At 41.9% G+C, this 25524-nt stretch overlaps 1 protein-coding gene across 1 annotated transcript in view; it reads right to left on the bottom strand.

The window, feature by feature from the left end:
• The window catches only part of FAM151B (family with sequence similarity 151 member B), a 150927-nt gene that overhangs the window by 20357 nt on the left and 105046 nt on the right, over positions 1–25524 (bottom strand). The window contains exon 4 of the mRNA XM_082243681.1: positions 20179–20396. Coding sequence (XP_082099807.1) covers positions 20179–20396 — 218 coding nt within the window. The remainder of the gene's footprint in view (positions 1–20178; positions 20397–25524) is intronic.

Genomic DNA, 25524 nt, shown 5'->3' with positions numbered 1-25524 from the left:
AAATCAACAATTCACATCCTTCAAAAGTCTGAAGGCAGTTAATGGTTTTCGGGGTTCCTGTACGCGGCTAGACTGCCAAAAGTCTCACACATGTGATATCCCCGTACTCAGGAAAAGCAGCAGAATGTACTTTTGGGGTGTAATTTTACATATAGCCATGGCATGTTTTTGAGCAATATATCATTTGGGTGACAACTTTGTGTAAAAAAAAAAAAAAAAAATTTTTTTTTGCAATTTTCCCGAAATTTGTGGAAAAATCTAAAATATTCCATGAACTCAACATGCCTCTCAGCAAATAGCTTGGAGTGTCTACTTTCCTAAATGGGGTGATGGGGGTTTGTGCCATCTTGACATTTCAGGGCCTCAGAAACTGATAAGGCAGTGAGGAAGTAAAATAAGCAATTTACGCCCTTAGAAAACCTTAAGGCGGTGATTGATTTTCAGGGTCCTGTACACAGCTAGGCTCCCAAAAAGTCTCACACATGTGGTATCAATGTACTCAGAAGAAGCAGCAGCAGAATGTATTTTGGGGTGTCATTCCACATATACCCATGGTATGAGCAATAATGGGATTTTTGACTTACAGTAAAATCCATTTCTCTGATGTTCATTGACGGATACATCTCCTGAATCCTCTTAACCATTGGGTTATACTGCCCCCCACAGGAGTAGGACACTAGGCAGGAAAAAGCTTGACTACGCCTATGGGCAGTCCCAGGGGATATACACCCACTCTCAGCTATAGGCACTCCGATTTGTTACAAGCAGTGTCCGAAGAAAGCCAACTCCACAGAGGGGTGGGTGCTGTGTCCATCAATGAACATCAGAGAAATGGATTTTATGGTAAGTCAAAAATCCCATTTTCTCTCTCGTTAACAATAGCCAACCAGGTAACAATTGGAGCTCACCTGAAAAACAATACACGCTCAAAGAGGACCAGGTCTTCTAAACAGCAGCCAGCAAAACCTTGCGGCCAAAAGAAGCATCCGCTGATGCCAACACAACCACTTTACAAAAAACTTTGTAAAAGTGTGCACCAACGACCAGGCTTGCAAGAGCCTGCTCATGGCTTGCCAGACCAGGTCCTCTTGGAACCTCTGGTGGAGGCCCTGACTTTTGATCCCTTGTCTTGAGACTCTGAGAGACGAAGAGGCCGCTTAGGAGTCTAGGTGAATGGCCCACGTGTACGACGGGGCTCCATGCCCTTGGGAGCCTGTGGAAGAAGAGTACTCTTCCCCCCCCCCCAGTGAGACACTTAACAATGTCATCCAAGGAAGCTCCAAACAGGGGATCCCCCTACAAGAGGGAGATCAGATAAGGCCTTCTTAGAAGTCTAGTCCGCAGATCAACATTTCAGCCAGACAATACGCCAAAGGGCCACTGCTGATACAGGCAGCCTAGAAATCGAAGGAGCTGAATCCAAAGAGGCATCACAGACAAACTGTAGCCCCTGGACCAACTGGTCCGCCAGCTCCGCAAAGACAGGGGAAGCTGTTCTCCCTCCAGGACCCAGCGTAAAAGGTTAGCCCACTCGGGTCAGAGTTTGCGACACCAGGGAAATAGTAATTCCTGGCCTAATTGAGGAACCATCACAGCGCACATATGGCGGGCCAGAGCATCCACCCTCTTATTAAGCTGGACCTGTAAAAGTCAGAGACTCCTCAACCAGGATGAAGGTAACCCAACTTCACCTGGAAACCGGTGAGTCCACAGCAGGTGGGACCATCCACCTTTAAACCAGTAAATCCTCATAAGAATACTGCAAGTAAAAAACGCCTAGCAACCACTGCGTTTTGGACAACCCCACTGTTTTGTGACAAGTTGTTAAGGTAAGCGGAAAGAGGAACATCCTCGCTGCTTTGGAGGGCCTGTGGGTGACAAAAGGAACCAATGCCTCTGTTGCGGCATCAGCCGCAACCTCCCTTTTTAAAGTTTTACGCACTGACACAAACAGTGCATCCACCAGCGCCTATTTAAACGCAGCTAGAGGAGCAGAGGAATCATCCTATTTGAGCACTTAGGGTGCGTGGACGCAGACCCAGTAGGGTCGCTATATATTGAGCTCATCATGAAAACATAATCAGGGGAGGCCAACGAATGTGATCCCGCAAGAGGATGCCAGCCAAGGGTCCACAAATGGACCACCTATTGGACCCGGCAAAAAAATAAGTGGGGGGGGGGGCACCCTCTGAGCCCTCCATAGAGGATATAATAGGTCTAAGGGAGGTGTCAAGCTGACCATTTGGCCCAGCAGGCCACATTCTGTGGCCTAAATTTTTGTGGGGGCCCAGCCACAATTGCATATATCCTCAGCCCGGCAGAAGCCCAAAGGAAGAGTGGGGGCTTCAGCTACACGCACTGGGGCCGCCAATGGCGGCGCCCGACTTGGTTGCATGGCCTAGTAGGCTATAGACTAAATTTTTGGGGGCGCCCAGCCACCAGTACATGAGCCCCAGCAGAACCGACCACCCAGGGACAGCGGAGGGGTAGGAGGATGCCCAAACAGGAGGCAGTGGCTTCAGCCATGCTCACAGGGACAGCCTCACGTAACGTAGTTTCCAAGTATTTCCAGCCAGATCTGGCAACGTGAGGCCCGCAGATGCTAAACTATCTACTCCCCCCCAACCCAACAACCGCCGCAGGGAGCCCAGAGGACATCCCTGCCCTAGTCACCAAGCCCCAGGACGGCAGGGAACTCTGCTCCACCACCCCGTTGCGCACCAGGAAAACCCGGTCAGCAGCTCGGTCAGAAGAAAAACTCCAACCAACCCCCCTTAAGAGCATGTGGCAACAGCCAGCTCATAACCTCACCCAGGGAGGGGGTGGGGGGCCAAAAGAACCAAAGTGTTCAAAAATTTAGAGAGGCTGGGGGGGAGGAAGGGGAACCCGGGCTCAGACCATCCCAGGGAGGGGCCCACGTCCACCCCAAAACCCTCCAGGGGTAGTGGGGGGACAGCTACTTATCATACCAGGAACAGGATAGGCATCGCCCTGGACAGGACACTGCTCCATTGTAATGTGGGTGCTGTCAACCAGGAGGAAATGCTGCGACTCAGGCCGAAGCCAGTTCATATACATCCCCTTTAAGACATTTAACTCGCAGGCCAGCCCCCAACCAGTGGGGCTATGACGTGACCAAACTATCGCGGATCTGGGGTCTGTACGCACTTGCTAGCCGGCCTGGGGGGACCCTAAGGATCTATATTATCCAGTTCTTCACCCAGTCTGGCACTTGATTGTGATTCTCACAGGAACAAAATGAAAAAAAAGGAGGAAAAAAAAATTGTATTTAGAATTAAAAAATTGCCAGGACCAGAGATTCCAGCAAGGAACTAGGTCCTTACTCCTGACTAGGCAGAAAAAAAACAGAGGCTATAGCTGAGAGTGGGTGTATACCCCCTCGGACTGCCCATAGTCGTAGTTAAGCTTTTTCCTGCCTAGAGTCCTACTCCTGTAGGGGGCAGTATAACCCAATGGTTAAGAAGAATCAGGAGCTTTGTCTGTCAATGAACGATAGATAAATATAATTTAGTGACAGGATGGACTCAACATGCCTTTCAGCAAATAGCTTGGGGTGTCTACTTTACAAAAAGGGGTCATTTGGGGTGTGTTTGAACTGTCCTGGCATTTTATACCGAATATTAGAAGCTTATGCCACACATCACCCACTCTAACCACTTGAAAACCAAGACTTTTCTGACACTTTTTGTTTACATGCAAAAACTGGATTTTTGACTTTTTTTTGACCGTAAAATCCTTCTCTCTTAGGTTAATTGACGGATGCAGTACCCACCCCTTTTTTTGTGACACTGTATTTGTGCAGAGATTTTCCAAATGCAATTTTTTGTGGAAAAAAACATTTTTTTTTTTATTTAACGCACAAATACACTATATATTGCCCAGTTGTTTGGTAAAATGTAAGAAATGACCCCCATTTTTATTGATGGACTCTCTTCAGATTTGGTAGTAATTTCTTTTGCATTTGCGCGCTATTCTTTTTTAATATACATGTCTTTTGGTTCATAGCTGCAGCAGCTTTGGAAATACATGGGTATGCTCCCCCAAATTTTTTGCCTGTTTATTATGTATTCGGTCTGACCAGACTATCGAGGTTGAGCAGCCCTCCCCACCCCCCACACACACCTGTACTCAATCAGTGTCCACCATCAAGTGGATATAGGAGGAGTCCCCTGTAGTGCATTTGCACATCTTCCCCAGCAAGGAGTGTTATCTCCAAGGGTTAGAAGGGCTGGATTCATCTCTTTTTCATGGATAGTGTAGGACCCACTGATAATGGGGTACTTTGACGCAGTAGTGGGCTTGAGCACGATATGGCCATATGGTGGGACCAAACCCCCATTTTTATTGATGGACTCTCTTCAGATTTGGTAGTAATTTCTTTTGCATTTGCGCGCTATTCTTTTTTAATATACATGTCTTTTGGTTCATAGCTGCAGCAGCTTTGGAAATACATGGGTATGCTCCCCCAAATTTTTTGCCTGTTTATTATGTATTCGGTCTGACCAGACTATCGAGGTTGAGCAGCCCTCCCCACCCCCCACACACACCTGTACTCAATCAGTGTCCACCATCAAGTGGATATAGGAGGAGTCCCCTGTAGTGCATTTGCACATCTTCCCCAGCAAGGAGTGTTATCTCCAAGGGTTAGAAGGGCTGGATTCATCTCTTTTTCATGGATAGTGTAGGACCCACTGATAATGGGGTACTTTGACGCAGTAGTGGGCTTGAGCACGATATGGCCATATGGTGGGACCAAACCCCCATTTTTATTGATGGACTCTCTTCAGATTTGGTAGTAATTTCTTTTGCATTTGCGCGCTATTCTTTTTTAATAAGAAATGATCTTATGCCTAGTACATAGATACCAAACATGACATGCTTTAAAATTGAGCATGCCTGTGCAGCTGCAACAAACTACATTTTTAAAAGCCTTTACAGTTTACCACTTTAGATTTATGGAGGAGGTCTACTGCAAGAATTACTGCCCTCAATCTGACGTTCGTGGCGATACCTCACATGCATGCTGCAATTGCTGTTTACATAGGACACCAGACAAAGGCTTGCGTTCGCCTTTGCACGCAAACACGGGAGGACAGGGGTGCTTACACTTTTTTTAATATTTATTTTGCTATTTTTTTTTATTTTGACATCTTCCCTTTAATTTATTTTTTAATTTCCATCGTTATCATAGGGAATTTAAATACCCCCTATGATAGCAACAAGTAGTGACCGGTATCCTTTTTCTTTTTGAAATGGGGTCTATTAGACTCTAGATCTCTCCTCTGCCCTTAAAGGATCTGACCACACCAAGATTGGTGTGATAAGATGCTTTCTCAATTTCCCAATGGCACTGTTTATATCTGGTGAAACTGAAGTCATGAAATGCTTGTAGCTTCTGGTATCTTAGGCCATAGAGATGATTGGAGCCATTATGGTCTCCAATCAGCTCTATGGACAGCTGACGGAACCACCTGCTGCAGTCTCGGGTTGCCCGGTGGGACAGGAGTGCCTGAGAAAACCGTGGAAGGCGGCGGGAAGGGGGGGGGGAATAGTCCCCTCCGACTGCTTGTAACTAATTATCTGCTAGGATTGCTTTTACATGAAAGCCAACCGCTGGCTGTAAAAAAACGATACCATGGGCTGAGCGGAAAAAAAAGAACCTAGCAGATTCCTCTTTTTGCTTCGATCAATGTGGATGAAGAAATCTCTGACAAGAAAGGTGTTAAAAATATATGGTGAAGCATAGGGGAGATCTTCCCTCCGTGTCCACTCCATCCCCTATGCTTCGCCATATATGCTCTTTTTTTAACTGTATTGGTGTAATTACATCCTACAGAGCTGCAATCATTGATTTACGGTGTCAGAATTAATAATTAATAATAATTAATAATAATATCTCGCTGTGCCTCCATTATGTTAGAATGTTGATACTGCTCTGACTATAACAGTATCTATTTATGGTTAATAATAAGCAAAGATCTGTGTGAAAGGAGAATCTCAACTTATTCCATAAATCTATATTTAGCGAATTCTTTTTATTGAATAATTTCTTTTTAAAAGCATATACCAATCTTAGTGAAAACAGTCTACAGTATGGAATATATAAAAAAGTTTTATTCACGAGACATGTAATCACGATAAATGATCAAACTTAAGATGACACCAAAAAAAATATAACTTCACGAAAATACAAACTTCAAACAACAACTGCAATGTGATGTGTAGCTCAATAATGAAAGTGAAACTAAAACAAAGTTAAAGTGAAACGAAAGCAAGATTACCATTTCCCCAGATGTAGTAAAAACCATATTTAATGTATACTATACAATCAGACCACAATTGTCTGCGCAATGCAAAACCTGATAATCACCTCACTGCAGATGAAGTGAGAATAGGCTATGCAAAACGTGAAACTAATACGCCAATATGCGCTTAATCTGATATTAATAAAAATGTTATAAAAACAAAAATCATCTCTTTAGAGAAAAATCTACATATGGTTTATACGGCTGGGATTATACTCTCGTTACCCCTTAAATATGAAATGAAAAACATTTCAGGAAGTATATAAACAATATTGAATAATAATCAAATAATTAGCAAGGCATAATTACCATATTTAAAATGGTGCTAGCTTAGAATAGTAGTTACCAGGTTCCTTAAGATGGCTGCATTTCCAAGATGGTGGCCAATTAGGGCGGAGCTTCGTTTGGCGTCCCTCAAAGGTTCAGATACATGGCAGATTGAAAGGAAGTCTGTGTAGATGAGTCTGTGCATAGCTGTTAGTAGTGTGTATGTTGTATGTGTAATGTATGCTGGGCAGTGTCATCTCTCCCTCTCTCATCTGGGATTGCCTTTTTATATGGTATAGAATAATGAACTATTAAAATTACCATAAGTTAAACCCAGAGGGAGTTACATGATCATCATTGGCTAGAACATCTTATTCATTAACTGGTGATGTCATAGGGTGACACCATTTGGTTGACCAGTATATTAAAATTAAATAAGATTTCTTCTTTAAAGGCTATTATAACACAACAAAATGTAACCATGCTTTCATCTACTAAATGTCCATTCAATCCACCAGGTATCTGAATAAAGATTAATCCTGATAACACCATTCTAATATTTAATATATCTTATGTAGATATATATTGGATTTTACTTTTTAACCCAAGACTTCAATTACCGTAGTCAGCAAAATGGCAGTATTGCATTGCACTAGGTTCAGTATGACAGCATTATTTATCTTCAAATAAACTTCGAACCTTTATATTGACCAATAGCTTACACCCCAGACTTTCTAGAGTCTAAATTAAACACCTGGCAAGGCCAGAAAAGTTTATGATGCTTTCTACGACTTACAAGGATTAACATGAAGTCTTTCTCGACATACAGAGATGAGTCATCAAAGTCAGTAAAGTTAGAAGCTAGCAAAATATGAAACATTATAATGTATAACGCTTTCCTACATATTTATGTATGCTAGTTATATATACATTTCATATTTCAGTGTTAATATTATGTTACATATAAGATTATAACATATTTGTAAATTTTAGTTTAACATAGGTCTAAGCATAGAAAATACTTAACTAAGGATTTTAGTAAATGCTGACTAATTTTATGATCCCACGCAAACAGGATTACCTTGGTATATTGTCTTAGACCTTATCTTAAAGAAAGTCAACAGACTATTTATTACCTTAGGTCTTCAACACAGCCTGTCTGGGATAAACTTGTTGAATAGCCACTTTTCCTGCATAGGCACTTTTTGTTAAAGGAAATTTAACCGTTTAGCAACCTGACCAAAATGGATGCTACTGCTTCATTTCTATGTAGATCAAAATATGACATTTTATTTCTATCTGTGAAATTAACTTCCCCAAATAACCCTGACATATCCCCCCCTTCATCCCAGTAGTTTGGTGATCAACCTTAACTAACTGGGAGGAAGTTTCATTTTCAGGAGAAGAAAAATGTCCTTCCTCTTTTCTAAGAGAGTAGTTCATATTGGGGATTGTTCATTATAACTTTCAAGCAAAGCTATGAAAATGAAAAAGCAGTTCCAAGTGTCAGTTCGTAGCGACTGTGCTATTGTTAGCCATGTCACAACTGTTCCTTGTTAGTCTTTTGACTTTCAATCTCTTCGTAAAGAAACTCAAATTTTCTTGAAATCTCCAACTTCAGTTTGCAAAGTTTAGGTAAATATAGAAATGAACTACTGCGATGGTATTGGCAATTACCATTCAAAACGCAGTAAAACAACTTTGGCAAATAGGAATACGAGAAATCTCCTTGAACGTGGATTGAACAATGAATGGTCTCAGCATGTTCTAGAGTGTCATACACCTAGACTGAGTTTTGCTCACATGTGCAATGCGCCATTCTCATATCTCCTTCAACTGAAAACAGGAGGTAGTGCGATTCCTCCTAATGGATTTCCTCGGATCAAATGCACAAAGATTTTTTAAAACAAATCTTCCTCTCCATCAACAAGAATCTTGGGCGTCTCGCAGCATGATTCCTGAAGAGGTACTTGATTCAATGAGGGGTTCCGTCCTGAGCTGGGCTCCAAGGAGTAAGATGACCCATCCGATTGCCGCGTCTATGGTTAACATCATCGTCTGTACCAATCAACGACCTGGCATGGAAGGTTATTCACCCTCTATTGGATGAAATATACAGTATGAATATATATTCTCATCAATTGACATTTCAATGTGAGGTTGGTAATCTAAGCTTTCTCAGAGTTCTCCTTTATTCCATTGTGGGATCAGTCTTTTATCTGACCACCATGGAAGGTGAGACTAACTTCTGGGGCTCATTAACATGGGGATGTGTTTATCGCCATGAATACCACACATTGAACAATTTACAATGATACAATATTTTGTTAGCATTTACCTACTACTTGGGAGGAAAAATATATTATATCTCCCCCTTTGGGGCATCAATGCGAATCATTGTATGCAACAAAACTACCTGACATTGAGGATTCCTTCTTGGTTACCGTATACAACCTTAAACCTCTTGACTTCATTGCGTCATTAGGGTTTGATCCTCCTTGTATCACCGTCATTGACAATTTTTCAAAATATGCCCGCTTTGAGTGACCTGTTTGAGTCAGAGGGATGAAGTGACCACTGAAAAATAGGAGGATAGTTAGCATCTAACAACCAAGATCTTGGCAAGGATTTCAGGATCCTCAATGCTGTGACATGGGGATAAAATGGTGTTAGAACCCCTGTCTCCTATACCTTTATTCAGTGTATCCCTCTGATTCCTGCCACTTGGGCATTTAAGGATTTTGTGGCCCTTGGCTTGGCCACAGGATTTGTTCCTAAAAAGGAATTCTTTTAATTCTGGCCTACAGCGTCCTGAGTGAACCAAGTGATCATCTGATCCAACTTGGCATCTACTCTGCTGAAAACCTCTTCATAATTGAATTTTTGGCTCCGCCTCCTGCGGTGCCTATGTCTCTCGGGTACAGACAGATGGGACAGATCCCCATCAGAACTACTTGCTCTGTTCTGGTGTGGGTCTGGACCTTAATGTCTCTTGATCTTCCCGAGGATTTTGGGGAGCCCTAAGATGGGGCAAATCCCTATTTATTTCCGGGGTCCCCCCCTTTGTTAAGGATATTGGGCATAGCGAGGTTTCCCATCCTCAAAGATAAATTGGGCTCTTTGGGGATACTCCCTAGAGATTCTTTTTTAACCTTGGGCCCGGTTCCCTTGGAAGGAAATCCTAAAATGGCCTCTGTTCCCCCCCTCCTAATTGGTGGGGTGTCCGGTGTCCTCCTTGAGGTATCCGGTATAATTCTAGCTCCTTTTTATTATTTTTTTTTTCTTCAGTGTGAGGGTTTGAGGAGAAAGATGCGTTTCTGCATAATTTTGGTGACAGATTTACGCCTTTCTTTGCATTCACTGGTCTGTTGGATGGAGTACAAATCGTCACTCTCTTTTACCAACCACTCCAGTGAACACCTCAATTGGTACTCCCTTGCCAAACTTATTATTATGTACATAGGCAATGCCTCAAAGAACAGGGATTTAAATTCTTGGTGGTTGTACTCATGCTACTCCATGGAAGGGTGGTAGGCACTTTTGAGTACAGCTAAAATTTAAATGGGGCTTTGGTACTGTGTACATTTTACATTATAGATAGCAGCTCTAGCAGCAGTAAGGTTTTTGTTTTTTATGTGTGGGCCGACTTTTAAATTACATCCTTGAGGCACAACACAGAAAGGCTGTTTTCATAGGCCTCAGGATTATTAGTAATGTCTAAGGACCCTTTCTTAATAAAAATCAGGACAGTACTCTTTTTAAAAACGTTTTAATTCTGGAGGTGTATGGTATCTTTTTAGGGGTGCTAGTCTTTTTGCAGTGACCTTGATATGACTCATACCTATTTATGTATGGCTGCCCAATTTCTGCCCTCCTATATTAGGAATATGGCCGGGGTAGGACGTGGACTCTGCCTGACTCTTCCCCCCCCCTGTCTGGGTCATAACCATCAGACTGGGAGTCATATCTGGGTCTAATTAATTATTTAATATTTAATGCAGGACGAATAAGCATTACCCTTTTGCATGGACACCATAACCTTTTGGAACTCTCCTATTTATTTACTAATGAGTTCCTGTCCTTACTGAACTGTTACATTTTTTTATTTTATTTTTACTTTTAAATTTTCCACTGCTGGTTACTCGGCAACTTAATTTTCCACTGCTGGTTACTCAGCAACTTTCGCTAGAAAACATTTTTCCTTGCTCAAAAACTTCCTACTCATTGCATTAATGATTTACATTGTTCTTACAAATGTTTACTTTCATTACAGCTTTCTTGATAAGACTTCTGCCACAGTTCTACTTTACTCTTTCACGCTACATTCTCTGAACTGATGTGTCCCAATAGAGGTTACTTTCACCTGCTCAAGGAGGTTCCTTATCTCACTTCCTATTATTTGGAGTGGAGATTAGAACTTTACTAAATTCCTTTTTGCTGAGCCTTCTGGTGCAGTTCCTCACAGAGATACAGTAAGATTGGCCATGATTCTAAAAGTACGTGATCACGCTTCCTGACGTCTTTGGTGTTAGATAAGCTATTGGTGAGTTCATACAGCGGGTTATCCTCTACCCGTGTAAGATGCCCATATTTGGCCCGACTTTTTCTGAGGATTTTGGTATGACTCCAACCAGCATTTACATATTACACCATTTCAGACTCAGAGAGGTGTGTCTACATATTCTAGATCTGTGCCGAATCTACTGGGGCTGTGGGATTAACATCTTGCCAAATTTGGCAGCGTGAACATTACCTTCTGTAGACATTTGTTTAAGGCATTTCTATCAACATCACAATCAATAAAAAAAATAAAAAAAATGTTTTTTTTTTTTTTAAGTTATGAATTATGTCATCATGATCATAATTATGATTGGTATATGTAAGATATTATTAATATCTCAGCAGTGCCTCCATTATGTCAGAATTAATAATAATTAATAATAATATCTCGCTGTGCCTCCATTATGTTAGAATGTTGATACTGCTCTGACTATAACAGTATCTATTTATGGTTAATAATAAGCAAAGATCTGTGTGAAAGGAGAATCTCAACTTATTCCATAAATCTATATTTAGCGAATTCTTTTTATTGAATAATTTCTTTTTAAAAGCATATACCAATCTTAGTGAAAACAGTCTACAGTATGGAATATATAAAAAAGTTTTATTCACGAGACATGTAATCACGATAAATGATCAAACTTAAGATGACACCAAAAAAAATATAACTTCACGAAAATACAAACTTCAAACAACAACTGCAATGTGATGTGTAGCTCAATAATGAAAGTGAAACTAAAACAAAGTTAAAGTGAAACGAAAGCAAGATTACCATTTCCCCAGATGTAGTAAAAACCATATTTAATGTATACTATACAATCAGACCACAATTGTCTGCGCAATGCAAAACCTGATAATCACCTCACTGCAGATGAAGTGAGAATAGGCTATGCAAAACGTGAAACTAATACGCCAATATGCGCTTAATCTGATATTAATAAAAATGTTATAAAAACAAAAATCATCTCTTTAGAGAAAAATCTACATATGGTTTATACGGCTGGGATTATACTCTCGTTACCCCTTAAATATGAAATGAAAAACATTTCAGGAAGTATATAAACAATATTGAATAATAATCAAATAATTAGCAAGGCATAATTACCATATTTAAAATGGTGCTAGCTTAGAATAGTAGTTACCAGGTTCCTTAAGATGGCTGCATTTCCAAGATGGTGGCCAATTAGGGCGGAGCTTCGTTTGGCGTCCCTCAAAGGTTCAGATACATGGCAGATTGAAAGGAAGTCTGTGTAGATGAGTCTGTGCATAGCTGTTAGTAGTGTGTATGTTGTATGTGTAATGTATGCTGGGCAGTGTCATCTCTCCCTCTCTCATCTGGGATTGCCTTTTTATATGGTATAGAATAATAAACTATTAAAATTACCATAAGTTAAACCCAGAGGGAGTTACATGATCATCATTGGCTAGAACATCTTATTCATTAACTGGTGATGTCATAGGGTGACACCTCTTGGTTGACCAGTATATTAAAATTAAATAAGATTTCTTCTTTAAAGGCTATTATAACACAACAAAATGTAACCATGCTTTCATCTACTAAATGTCCATTCAATCCACCAGGTATCTGAATAAAGATTAATCCTGATAACACCATTCTAATATTTAATATATCTTATGTAGATATATATTGGATTTTACTTTTTAACCCAAGACTTCAATTACCGTAGTCAGCAAAATGGCAGTATTGCATTGCACTAGGTTCAGTATGACAGCATTATTTATCTTCAAATAAACTTTGAACCTTTATATTGACCAATAGCTTACACCCCAGACTTTCTAGAGTCTAAATTAAACACCTGGCAAGGCCAGAAAAGTTTATGATGCTTTCTACGACTTACAAGGATTAACATGAAGTCTTTCTCGACATACAGAGATGAGTCATCAAAGTCAGTAAAGTTAGAAGCTAGCAAAATATGAAACATTATAATGTATAACGCTTTCCTACATATTTATGTATGCTAGTTATATATACATTTCATATTTCAGTGTTAATATTATGTTACATATAAGATTATAACATATTTGTAAATTTTAGTTTAACATAGGTCTAAGCATAGAAAATACTTAACTAAGGATTTTAGTAAATGCTGACTAATTTTATGATCCCACGCAAACAGGATTACCTTGGTATATTGTCTTAGACCTTATCTTAAAGAAAGTCAACAGACTATTTATTACCTTCGGTCTTCAACACAGCCTGTCTGGGATAAACTTGTTGAATAGCCACTTTTCCTGCATAGGCACTTTTTGTTAAAGGAAATTTAACCGTTTAGCAACCTGACCAAAATGGATGCTACTGCTTCATTTCTATGTAGATCAAAATATGACATTTTTTTCTATCTGTGAAATTAACTTCCCCAAATAACCCTGACAACGGATATGGTGAGAGCAAACGCTGTTGCTGTCAGAAAAAAACAAATCAGTGCTGCAGCTGATGGGCATACCTGCAAAGCAAATAAAGGTTAACAATAAAACACAGTAACAATAAAACATTACAATATAATAGTATACAGTGCAGTAAAACAATAGAATGGTGGTATCTGCAAAGAAAACTATGGTTAACAATGAAAAACAGTAACAATAAAACATTACAGTATAACAGTATATTATAAAGTACAGTAAAAGTAGAATGAGTAGAAAAGTAGGAGTAAAAACAGATAATTAACTTTTTACACTTTTTTGGAACGGTAAAAAAAACTGTTCTAGGCTAGGGTCTCTCAAAATGCAAAAGCCATCTAACATCTTTTGATACCCTGTGTGAAAGTGTGCCCTAGACTGTGCCATGCTGTACCTTACACTAATAGTCTACTAGTGTATGATAGCGACGGAAACATTCCCCGATGCAGAGACCAGGTTGGCCAGGACAGGAGGGACAAAAAAGCGGGCGTCAAGCCTATATCCACGTTTTCTACAGATACCACATCTTCTTTAGGGTGCTCTTTGGGTAGGGGTACCAGGGAGGACATCTGGAAAATGCCTCCCATGCAGCCGGCTCACTGCATCTGAATTTTGAATTTGGGCCACAGCACCTTCTGGATACTGAAGGACTGTGATGATCTCTTCCTGGAATTTTAGGAAGGATCCACTTCTTCATGACGCTTTGTATAGTAAATAAGCGTTCAGCAGAGCCAATTGGAATAAGTATACAGACACTTTTTTGTACCAGCCTCTGGCCTTATGGGCAGTTAAGTACAGTGCCATCATCTGGTCGTTGAAGTCCACCCCTCCCATGATTTTGGTTGTATTCGTGGGGCTTCTCAACAACACCAGTAGCCTTTGCAATTTGGACTATAATATCTGCGTGAACAGAGGACAGAACGAAAACATTCTTTGTGTCCCTCCACTTCACTGCAAGCAATTTTTTACACTTTAAGCAGGCTCTCTCCCCCTGTCAGGAATCTACAAGCCGTTGGCGGAAGCCCCGGCGATTAGGTCGCATGGTGCCACATGTGCCAATTACAAAATCAAAAAGGTGACTAAAAAGTGGCAAACTTGTGTAAAAACTGGCCATGTATAAATGGTACCCCTTTCCGAACAAGGGTGACACCAAGTCCCAAACAATCTTGCTACTGCTCACCATGTAGTCTGGAGAGTTGGGGGGCTCCACATTGCTATCTTTTCCCTCGTAAATCTGGAAACTATATGTATAGCCGGTTGCCCTGTCACAGAGCTTATACATCTTGACCCCATATCTGGCCTGATCGATGGGGATAAACGGTTTGAAAGCAAGGCGGCCAGAAAATTTAATCAGGGACTCCTCAACGCAGACAGCTTGTTGGGGCGTATACAAGGCTGCAAACTTCTGGTTAAAGTGATTTACGAGGGGCCGAATTTTGTGGAGCCAGTCATGTCCAGGGTCACCCAAAGGATGACAGAGTTCATGGTCATTGAAATGCTGACCCACAAGATTTGCTCGTATCTAGTCCTGGCCATGGCAGCAGAGAACACAGGCATATGATAAATTGGGTCAATGGACCAATATTACCGCAACTCACTCTTTCTAGTAATGCCCATGAGGAGGGATAGGCCCAGAAAGGTTTTAAATTCGGAAACAGTGATATGTTTCCATGCAATTTTTCTGGCAAGGGCCAAATTTGGGTTTGCGGGGATAAATTGATTGGCATATCAATTGCTTTGGTCCACAATAGAGCTGTACAGATCTTCAGTGAAAAACAGCTCTTAAAAACCAAGGGGAGTAAAATTGTCTGTTTCCACCTGAATTCCGGATTGGCCAGTAAATGGGGGAAGTATGGGCGCTGCAGAAGTGGTGGGCTCCCAATCAGGATTTGCAAGTGCATCAGGAAGGACACTATGGGCTCTACGGGCCTGTCTTCAAATTATTGGTGGCTGCGGGACACTACTTGTGCTAGCCACCACACCAGCTTGAACTTCACTTATGGGACTCGCCATGTCACCAAGTGTTACTGCAGTGCTGGTTTGACTATGACCAGGAAGTACTAAGCCGCTGGTGCTTGCCAATTCACCAGAAGGTTGTGCGGCACTAGTACCGACACTCTGCTGCACCACTTGACCTTAGCAAGGACATCTACTCCATCATCAGAGCTATCTGTCAGGGTGCCGCTGGTCTCTATAGGTTTGAATACTGAGCCTAATTCTGACACTAAGGCTTCCCCATCGCTCTCATCTGTCATGCTCAGCATCGTGTAGGCCTCTTCACTAGTGTACCTCTGTTTGGATATTTTGGCCAATAAATATATAAGTATCTAGTGTGACTCACAGGTTAAAGAAGCACCTGGGACTGTTTGAACCGCTACCAAACATTTTAACTTCTAGTGCTAGCAGAGATAAAGCCTGATTCTGCCAACGCTGTGGTTTAGTGTGCTGTGTATGGGAAGTGACAGTAATCTGCTGATTCTGCACTTCCTGGTGGGGCTAAAACGCAGGTGCTGGCAGGTGACGGGGCTGATCCTGCTAACGCTGCATTTTGGGAACACTATACTAAACTATTGGGACGCTAGTATAGTTCTGATCAGATCAAAGATATTGACCCGTTCAGACACTATACTAGTAATGGAGGTGTTTAGTGTGTGTGTGTCACTGGCAATCAAAGGGTTAAAATGTATTACTAAATATGCGGTGGGCAATCTGACGCTATCCTGCATTGATGCTAACTAATGTTAACGCTAACTGATGTCCCCTGTGACACTAACACAGTGATCTGAAAAAAGATCTGTACACTATAATAGTGACACTGTGACAGGGCAAAGAAGGGGCAAACTGGGGGTGATCAGGGGATTAAATATTTATTAGGGGGATGTATGGCGGTTACCCTAAAATTATCTGGGACTACCTCTAACTGCCTCTCACACTAACTGAAGTCACAAGTGACACTAATACAGTGATCAGTAAATTATCTGTATACTGTATATAGTGTACACCGTGACAGGGAGTGAAGGGGTTAACTGGGGGGGTGATCAGGGGGTTAAATGTGTGCCTAGGTTTACTTCTTACGCTGAAACCAAAAAGGCCTCCAGGAGAGAAGATTGCGTAATTTCCTGTGCCTGTGTTAACATTACACAGGACGTTCTGCAATTGGTCAGAACCGATCATCAGGTCCAGACCAAAAACCATTGGCCTGGACCTGATGACTATTTCCTAATCGAATCAAAACACTGCGGGGACAGCGGGCGCGCACCCCCTAGCCCCGCCCGCGACCAGCGGTACAGTTACATTGGTTTACGCAGCGAAGCCACCTTGCTGCAGTAAATCTGCGGCGGGCGGTCGGCAACAGGTTAAACCATCTGCTAAGAATGCTTTTCCTGTGTCTATTTCTCAGACTAAGAGAAGGTGATGTTCAAGAACAAACATGTTAAACATCACAGTGATGTAAATGGCTTTATATATAGCAAAGTACTTTATTTCCGAACATCATCAACTCACACAAGTGAAAGCACATTTGTCCTTCACAAGATAACTGGCTTTACGTCTGTGCCAACATCATGAACACCAGTCTCAACCTCTTCTGCTATTCACATGGAGGAAGTTCTTTGTCCACAACAAAAAAAAAAAACATATCGGCGCTCAGAGAATCTAAGTAATGCATATGTTGGCAACAGAAAAAGTAAAATATTTCTCTCTGGAACAAATTCTCTGAACTCACTCAATGACAATCATAATGTTCAGGGTCATATGTGCTACGTAGATACAGTGCCTTGAAAAGTATTCATACCCCTTGAAATTTTCCACATTTTGTCATGTTCTAACCAAAAACGTAAATGTATTTTATTGTAACTTTATGCGATAGACCAACACAAAGTGGCACATAATTGTGAAGTGGAAGGAAAATGATAATTGGTTTTCAGAATTTTTTTACAAATACATATTTGAAAAGTGTGGTGTGCAGTTGAATTCAGCCCTCTTTACTCTGATACCCCTAACTAGGGGGTCACCTAATTAGTAAATAGAGTCCACCTGTGTGTAATTTAATCTCAGTATAAATACAGCTGTTCTGTGAAGCCCTCAGAGGTTTGTTAGAGAACCTTAGTGAACAAACAGCATCATGATGGCCAAGGAACACACCAGACAGGCCAGGGATAAAGTTGTGGAGAAGTTTAAAGCAGGGTTAGGTTATAAAAAAAATATCCCAAGCTTTGAACATCTCACAGAGCACTGCTCAATCCATCATCCGAAAATCGAAATAGTATTGCACACCTGCAAACCTACCAAGACATGGCCGTCCATCTAAACTGACAGGCCAGGCAAGGAGAGCATTATTCAGAGAAGCAGCCAAGAGGCCTATGGTAACTCTGTAGGAGCTGCAGAGATCCACAGCTCAGGTGGGAGAATATTTCCACAGCACAAATATTAGTCATGCACTCCACAAATCTGGCCTTTATGGAAAAGTGCCAAGAAGAAAGCCATTGTTGAAAGAAAGCCATAAGAAGTCCCATTTGCTGTTTGCGAGAAGCCCTGTGGGGGACACAGCAAACATGTGGAAGAAGGTGCTCTGGTCAGATGAGACCAAATCTAAAACTTTTTGGCCTAAAAGCAAAACGCTATGTGTGGCAGAAAACTAACATTGCTCCTCACCCTGAACACACCATCCCCACTGTGAAACGTGGTGGCAGCATCATGTTGTGGGGATGCTTTTCATCAGCAGGGACAGGGAAGCTTTAATGGGAAGATGAATGGAGCCAAATACAGGGCAATCTTAGAAGAAAACCTGTTAGAGTCTGCAAAAGACTTGAGACTGAGGTGGGGGGATCACCTTTCAGCAAGACAACAACCCTAAACATACAGCCAGAGCTACAATGGAATGGTTTAGATCAAAGCATATTCATGTGTTCGAATGGCCCAGTCAAAGCCCAGACCTAAATCCAATTGAGAATCTGTGGCAAGACTTGAAAATTGCTATTCACATTCGCCATCTAATCTGACAGAGCTTGAGCTACTTTGCAAAGAAGAATGGGCAGAAATTTCACTCGCTAGATGTGCAAAGCTGGTAGAGACATACCCAAAAACATTTGCAGCTGTAATTGCAGCAAAGGGTGGTTTTACAAAGTATTGATATTGTGGGCTGAATATGTGTACTGATGCCAGTGTAGTGCTTGTGTACTCACAGTAGATGTTCTCTTTTCTCATTCAACACAGGCTCATTCCTGTGCCTGTGTTTACTGGGCTGCTTCTCTGAATCATATTCCTTCATATGGGCTGAATACATATGCACGCCACACTTTTCAGATATTTGTAAAAAATTTTGAAAGCCATTTATCATTTTCCTTCCACTTTATAATGTGACACTTTGTGTTGGTCTATCACATAAAATTCCAATATATATATTTTTTGGTTGCAACATGACAAAATGTGGAACATTGAGGAGGTATGAATACTTTTTAAGGCACTGTGCCAAAATTGACAAACGCAATATTAGGGACACTATATTAAAAAAGTTACCAATTTCCGGTTTAACTTGAAGTCCATTTGCCATTCTAAACATCTTAATAATAGGAAGCAAAAAATAATCACATATTTAACTAAAACGAGAGAGGTGTCTTGCAAAAGACAACTTAAGACTGGGTAAGGTAGCTTTATGTTAACTCTAATAATGGTGGCGAAGAACAGAGTGCAAAGTATACAAACATCTAATTCAACTTTATTTAAAAAGCCAGGTTTTAGGGGGCAGGCAATGGTTAGTAAACCTGTTTATTTTTTTTGGTCTGTGTCACATTGTGAAGATTTTCCTTCCTATCCCAGAGACATACCATGAAGGAGGAGGAACAAGTTTACAGTTAGGTAAATCCCCTTTGATTATCATTGAAACAGGTGTCCCAACTGAAAGACGTCATCTCATCTTTTGTTCTGGTGACAATTTTTTTAAAATGTTGGATTTCCCATAGAGGACAAAGAAATAGGGAGGGAAGGAATTTCCCCAGCAGGGAAACAGACAGGACAAGGGTTTTACCACTTGCATACGCTCTTTAAAACAAGATTTATTTTAACAGAGAACAGAACCCAGGGAACCCTCCTAATACAAACAGAAAGACATTATTCAGGATGGATTTAACACACTTTTGCTAGTGTCCAAATTGTATCTATCTTTGGGGTCCCTTGTGATTCAATGGGATTGATTTACTAAAATTGGAAAAGGGAAAATCTGGTGCAGCTCTGCATAGAAAATAAACAGCTTCCAGTTTTTCTTTTGTTAAAGCTTAATTGAACAAACTGAAGTTAGAAACGAATTGGCTACCATGCACAGCTGCACCAGATTTTGCACTGTCCAGTTTTAGTAAATCACCCTTACCTCAACCTTAACGACCACAATATACAGGGGTATACAATGTACTATTAACAGCAAACACACACACACACACACACACACACACACACTCAACATAGGTTGAACTGGATGGACTGGTGTCTTTTTCAACCTAACTATGTAACCCCAATGTTGGCTCAGGTAAAATAAGTACGGTACATTTTGCAAAAATTGTACTAGTGACAAATTACACATTACTGTCCAGGAACATGGTAGTCTTGAATATACCTTCATTTTTTTGGCCTGGTAGCCATCCAGTGGTCCAACCCAATGACAATGTCACATCTGGGAAAAATAATGACACAGTCTGTAGGAATTCTCTGGCATCTACTGGCTTGGCACTTCCTCCAGGACCTGGCAGTATGTCAGCATTTATCCATATAGGCTGTTTAATGTTATTCTTCAACATATCCAGGATTTTCATGGATGGTAACACCGCTTCCAAACTGCAAAAAATAAGGATTTATATACTATATTAGTGAGCATGAAGCCCATTACTTAGCTGGGGATTAATAATCTGACACTCTCGAAATTGTATTGGATAAAGAGGACTTTCTGGGCAACAGAGCTCTTGAACATAGCAAAAACTGTACCACATACAATGGGACAGGAAAATATCTCTTGTTCACAGGATAGCATTCTTTTTCAACTCTTATTTTTGTGACAGGGTCACTTTAAATTGTCTTTTTCCCTTCTAATATCGAACTTTTTTTTTAAAAAAACATCAATCTGTGTGAAACACTCAATGGTCAAGATTTCTTTAATAGTAATAAATGAACAAGTTAATTTATGCTGAAAGGAAAGGTTCACATTAAATTCATATATTTTTTCATTAGAATTAATTTGCTTGTTAACAAAAAGTAAAGTTCATCTGTACGTGCAAAATTTTCACCCCTGACCAATGCCTTAAAGTCCTAGTTTCCCCCCCAAAAAACCTCTAAATACGCTACCTAAATGGCGTTTACTGTGCTTGTGTGTGGTTTGCTCTGGGAACTCCAGTTTCCTCACACACTCTAAAGACATGTTAGTAGGCAAATTGGCTCCTGTCTAATTGGCCCTAGTATGTGGTGGCTTGTGTGGGAGGTATGGAGCTTAGATTGTAGACTCCTTGATGGCAGGTACTGATGTGAATTAATAACAAATACCTAACTAACAAGAAATAAATACACAGTGCTGTGGATAGGTCAGACTCACAATCCAAGGCATCAAATGAGGCAGGGGCAGGTTGTAATGTTCCGGTACCTTTGGTACCCTAAATTACTCTTTTCACAAGTGTATGCGCCCCACCATTCTCTTTTGGAAAGGTGCGCATACACCTTTAAGACTGAAGCTGTCATCACTCAGCGCCGGACTAGATGGCTATTTAAAGCGCCGGTTCTCACTCACATGTGTTCGTTCAAACACCCTTACCTGGATGCTAACTTGGCTTGAAGCTTTCGTGCTTGCAAGCATACCTCGCTGACGGAACCTCGCTGCGCTGATCCCTGCATCCCGCTTCCGGATCATCCGCTCCTCCTGAACCAACCTTCGGCTGTATTGCTATTAGTGCTAAGTACCCCGCAGGGGAACCCTCTATAAACTTATACTAAGCTTACACTATCTAGCTCTGCATAGTAAAGACTATTTATCACATCTGCATATCTAGATTGCTAGCTCTTAAGACTACTGCTACTTATTCCTGCACTGGGTTGATCACTCTTGTATGTCCACCTGCTACTCTGTCATCTGCTACCATACATGATTGCTAAACCTAGCTGCATCCATCTGCTACTGTCTTACCTTCAAGTGTCTGTCACCTACCACCTCCACTCAACCTGTCTCTTAAATCTTCATCACTGTGTTACTACATACATAAAGTCACTCTAGGAACCAGCTTGTTGAGTGTGTGTATTTACTAGCTGAATTAAGACCTTCCACACATGATGAGTCATTGAGGTTGGGAATGGTATCTCAGCATCTCTCTTACATGACTACTGAAGTGGAATATTTCTGCAGCTGAAAATCCACACCATACATGAAACGCAGGAGCGTTACACAGGTGGAGAAACGTTTCAGTGCACCTCACTCACTGTCCCAATATGCATTCCCAGGACTGCACGTGTAACAAGCAAGCTCTCCCATAAAGGGAGTGAGCAAAGGAAACTGCCCAAGGTGGAGGGAGGGGCACCTCCTGGTGCCCTGGAAAACGCCTCCAGGCACTCCCACCTATCTTCTCTAGCAGAGAATCCACCTCAAAATGGCCGAAAACGGGTGTACCAAGATGGCCGCCGTCATAATATCAGATGAGGCTACAAGAAAATGGCAGCCTCGAGCGGCCAGCGCGGCAACAAGGCCCACAGGGAGACCCCCCACCAGCCCTCCTACACCATCCTGCAGCAGGAAAACTCCCCCCCCATGCACGATCGACCGAGCACCGCGGACGGCGCACCCCCCGCCCCCTATGTGGCCTGCACATGAGGTCCCAGCAGCCACATGTAGGCCTAAACAGTCCCCCACGTTGGAAGGGGAGGAGTTGCACAACAGGGAAGAGGGAAACCCAGAAGCGTGAGGGTCTGACCATCTAGGGGGGGCTCACATCCACCCCAAAATCCGCTAGGGAAGAGGAGGAGGGGGGGTATTTACTCACCATACCAGGAACACAGGCGGGCGCCATCTCCCGACAGGACCCCTCTCCGCCAAAGTGGGGGGCTGTCGGCCAAATAGGAACACTGCGACATAGTCCTAGACCCTGTCGTGTGCGACCTTGCGAGACGTTTAACTCGTGGGGCCAGTACTTTTTATGCCAGGATCAAAGATCCCAGCAAGGAACTAGGTCCTTACTCCTGACTAGGCAGATTAAAACTGACATCCAATGCAGGAAGAGAGGGGGTGTGCATAGCCAGAACTTTTTTTCTGCCTAGTGTCCTACTCCTGTAGGGGTCAGTATAACCCTACTGATATGGATCAGAGGACTGCATCCGTCAATGAACGATAGAGAAACAGTATTTATTTAGTATATGCACACATTTTTGTTATTCTCATCATAGGTAATATACACTGTATTTTTGATTAACCATTGGTGATGATGGTAGCGCTGCTGTTCGGTATTCACAAATTGATGACAGTCAATGACTATAAGTGTGTATTTCTTTGTGAATAGTTGTGTAAGTAACAGGATGTCAGTCACAAACCTATGAAGAATTTATGGGCATATGATTCCACTTAAACAAATATTAGCCTGGTTTAGGTGGAAATGGATCTCATCTTTAGAAGTCCTGATTATCATTCATTGAATATACAAACAGAATCTGCCTAATGAGTAGGAAAGCAGAGTGTTTAAAGAATACCTGTATTGAGTGAAATATAGAGGGGCTGCCATTACTGGTAGAAATGCTAGCAACCTGCCTGTCTAACTTCATTACTTTGTAACTGGTTTCTTTTAAAAGAAAACAGGTGAAGATTCGTATTTAGCTAGTTTGTATATTAGCAGCCGCCTCCGCTTTAGCAACTAAACTAAAACTGGTAATAGGTTTTAATTAAAGATTTCTAAAGCCCTGCCTTACTTCTCTATGGTGTTTTCCTCTTCCATGCGATAGGTGGTAAAGGGTCTTCACTGCTTTGATGCTCAGCAGCTTTTTACCAGACAGTGGAGATCCTCTGTCTTATCCTGAAGCCCTAGTAATGCAGGGTGGATGGAAATCACCAAAGTAGGTAGTGGGGATACAACACTTTCAAAGCAGCTTGTTTGTGGAGAGTTCCAAAGATGTGATTGGAGGCTTAGTGGAACCTTTATTTTTTAGTGAGGTGACTAGCAGTGGTAGGACTTTCAGGAGGGAAACATCACTTTAGCTGAGGCAGCCCAGCAAAAGACCTGTCTCATTAGTGTAGGAGGAGTTCTTAGAATTAAGGTGCCATCAAGAAAGATGAACCACCTAAAAACAATGTTATGGTATGGTGGCTCAGTGTTTAAAATCTAGGGACATTTGGCAAGTGTTATTCATACTGGATAGGTCTAAGGCTATCCACAAGCAATTTTGCACAGCATTTCACCATTTTATGGCTTGTTTTTAAACATACTATGATGTCAATAAACAGAAGTATGGGAATCAGGGTTATTGCACTGTTCTACTTACCTAGGTGGATGCAGCAGCAGTCCAATTCTGCATCTGTCCCCCGCCACCCTCTACACTGAGAACCGAGCAATCTAATCCTGCTGATCACTTGGGTTCTTAGAGCTCCCAGAGCAGAGAGCTGCTGACAGTCTGTCAGCAGCTCCCTGCTTTGCCCCCTCCTCGCTCACTGTAAAGCTGGGCTGTGGAGGGGGCGAGAGCAGCCAGATTAGGCTCTCAGCAGCTTGCTGACAGGCTGAGCTGGGTGCCAATCCAGGCATGTGGGCGGATCCAGACTCCATGGTCGCGATATTGCCCCGAGCCTGGACTGGCTCTGTGATGTCAGCAGACAGCAGACGTCAGCCCACTGTGTGCTAAAAACGAGTCACACGAGTGCAGAACGAACTGTACTCCTGCGATCCACAGAAGTACAACCAAACAAGCATTGGCTGTACTTCTCCTTTAATACCACATATTTTAGGAGACAGAATTGCCATATACTGATGTACATTTGGTGGCAAGAAATCCTGAAAATGTGATGCACCGAAATTTCGGCCGCCGAAAATAGGGGTTGTGTCGAAAGAAAAAAAAGCTGCCAATAGTGGCTGCCAAAAACGCAGATGATTTTACTGTGATTCACAGTGATTTTACCATGCTTAACTGCTTTAAGATCGCCCACTGCACATTTACTGTGGCAGGCATCCTCTCCTGCGCGATCCGATATAGCCCTACGTCGGCCGCGCGCCTGATGCTGGGGGGCGATCGCGCGCTCCCGCCCCCACTAGGCAGCAGAGATGCCAATGCACGGGGCTGGCGGCCGCGATTGCTGAGAGAGAAGAACGGTCAGCTGTTGTAAAGACAGCTGACTGTTCTTCTCTCTGAAATGATCACAGAGCGCCTGTGATCCTTCTATATAGGATAACAGGTCTCTATGATTATTTCACAATCCCATCCCCCATATAGTTAGTAAACACTCCCCTCGGCTCACACTTAACCCTTTGACACTTAAGCCCTTAGGGACCTTAAAAATGCCAAAGACTTGGTGATTAAAAAAAGTGATAAAGGAGGGAATGTGGTTCTTCTGTCGGCAGAAAAATATGAGAGGGAGGCTTTACGTCTCCTATCAGACAGAGATACATATAAAAAACTCCACTATAACCCCTTACCAAGTCTGGTCTTTAACATTAATGAGAAACTCACCGTTGCTTATGAAGCAATGCTAATTACAGCAAAAGAAAAACAATTCCTGCGGGTGACTGACTATAACGTACCAACGTTTTATATTATCCCAAAGATTCACAAAAATCCGGTGGACCCACCGGGAAGGCCGATAGTTTCAGCCTGTGGTGGTCCCCTAGACAGGATAGGGAAATACTTGGACTCCTTGATCAAAGATCTCGTTCTCGACCTTCCCTCGTATGTGAGAGATACGGGGGACGTCTTGAACAAAATCAAAGATCTAGAGTTTGACACAGAGGTCCTCCTT

Source organism: Pelophylax lessonae (genome assembly GCF_965119305.1).
Source record: "Pelophylax lessonae genome assembly, chromosome: 1".
In the NCBI taxonomy this organism is placed as follows: domain Eukaryota; kingdom Metazoa; phylum Chordata; class Amphibia; order Anura; family Ranidae; genus Pelophylax; species Pelophylax lessonae.
Note: the sequence above shows the minus strand (reverse complement) of the source record. Positions and strands in the feature narration are given on the sequence as shown.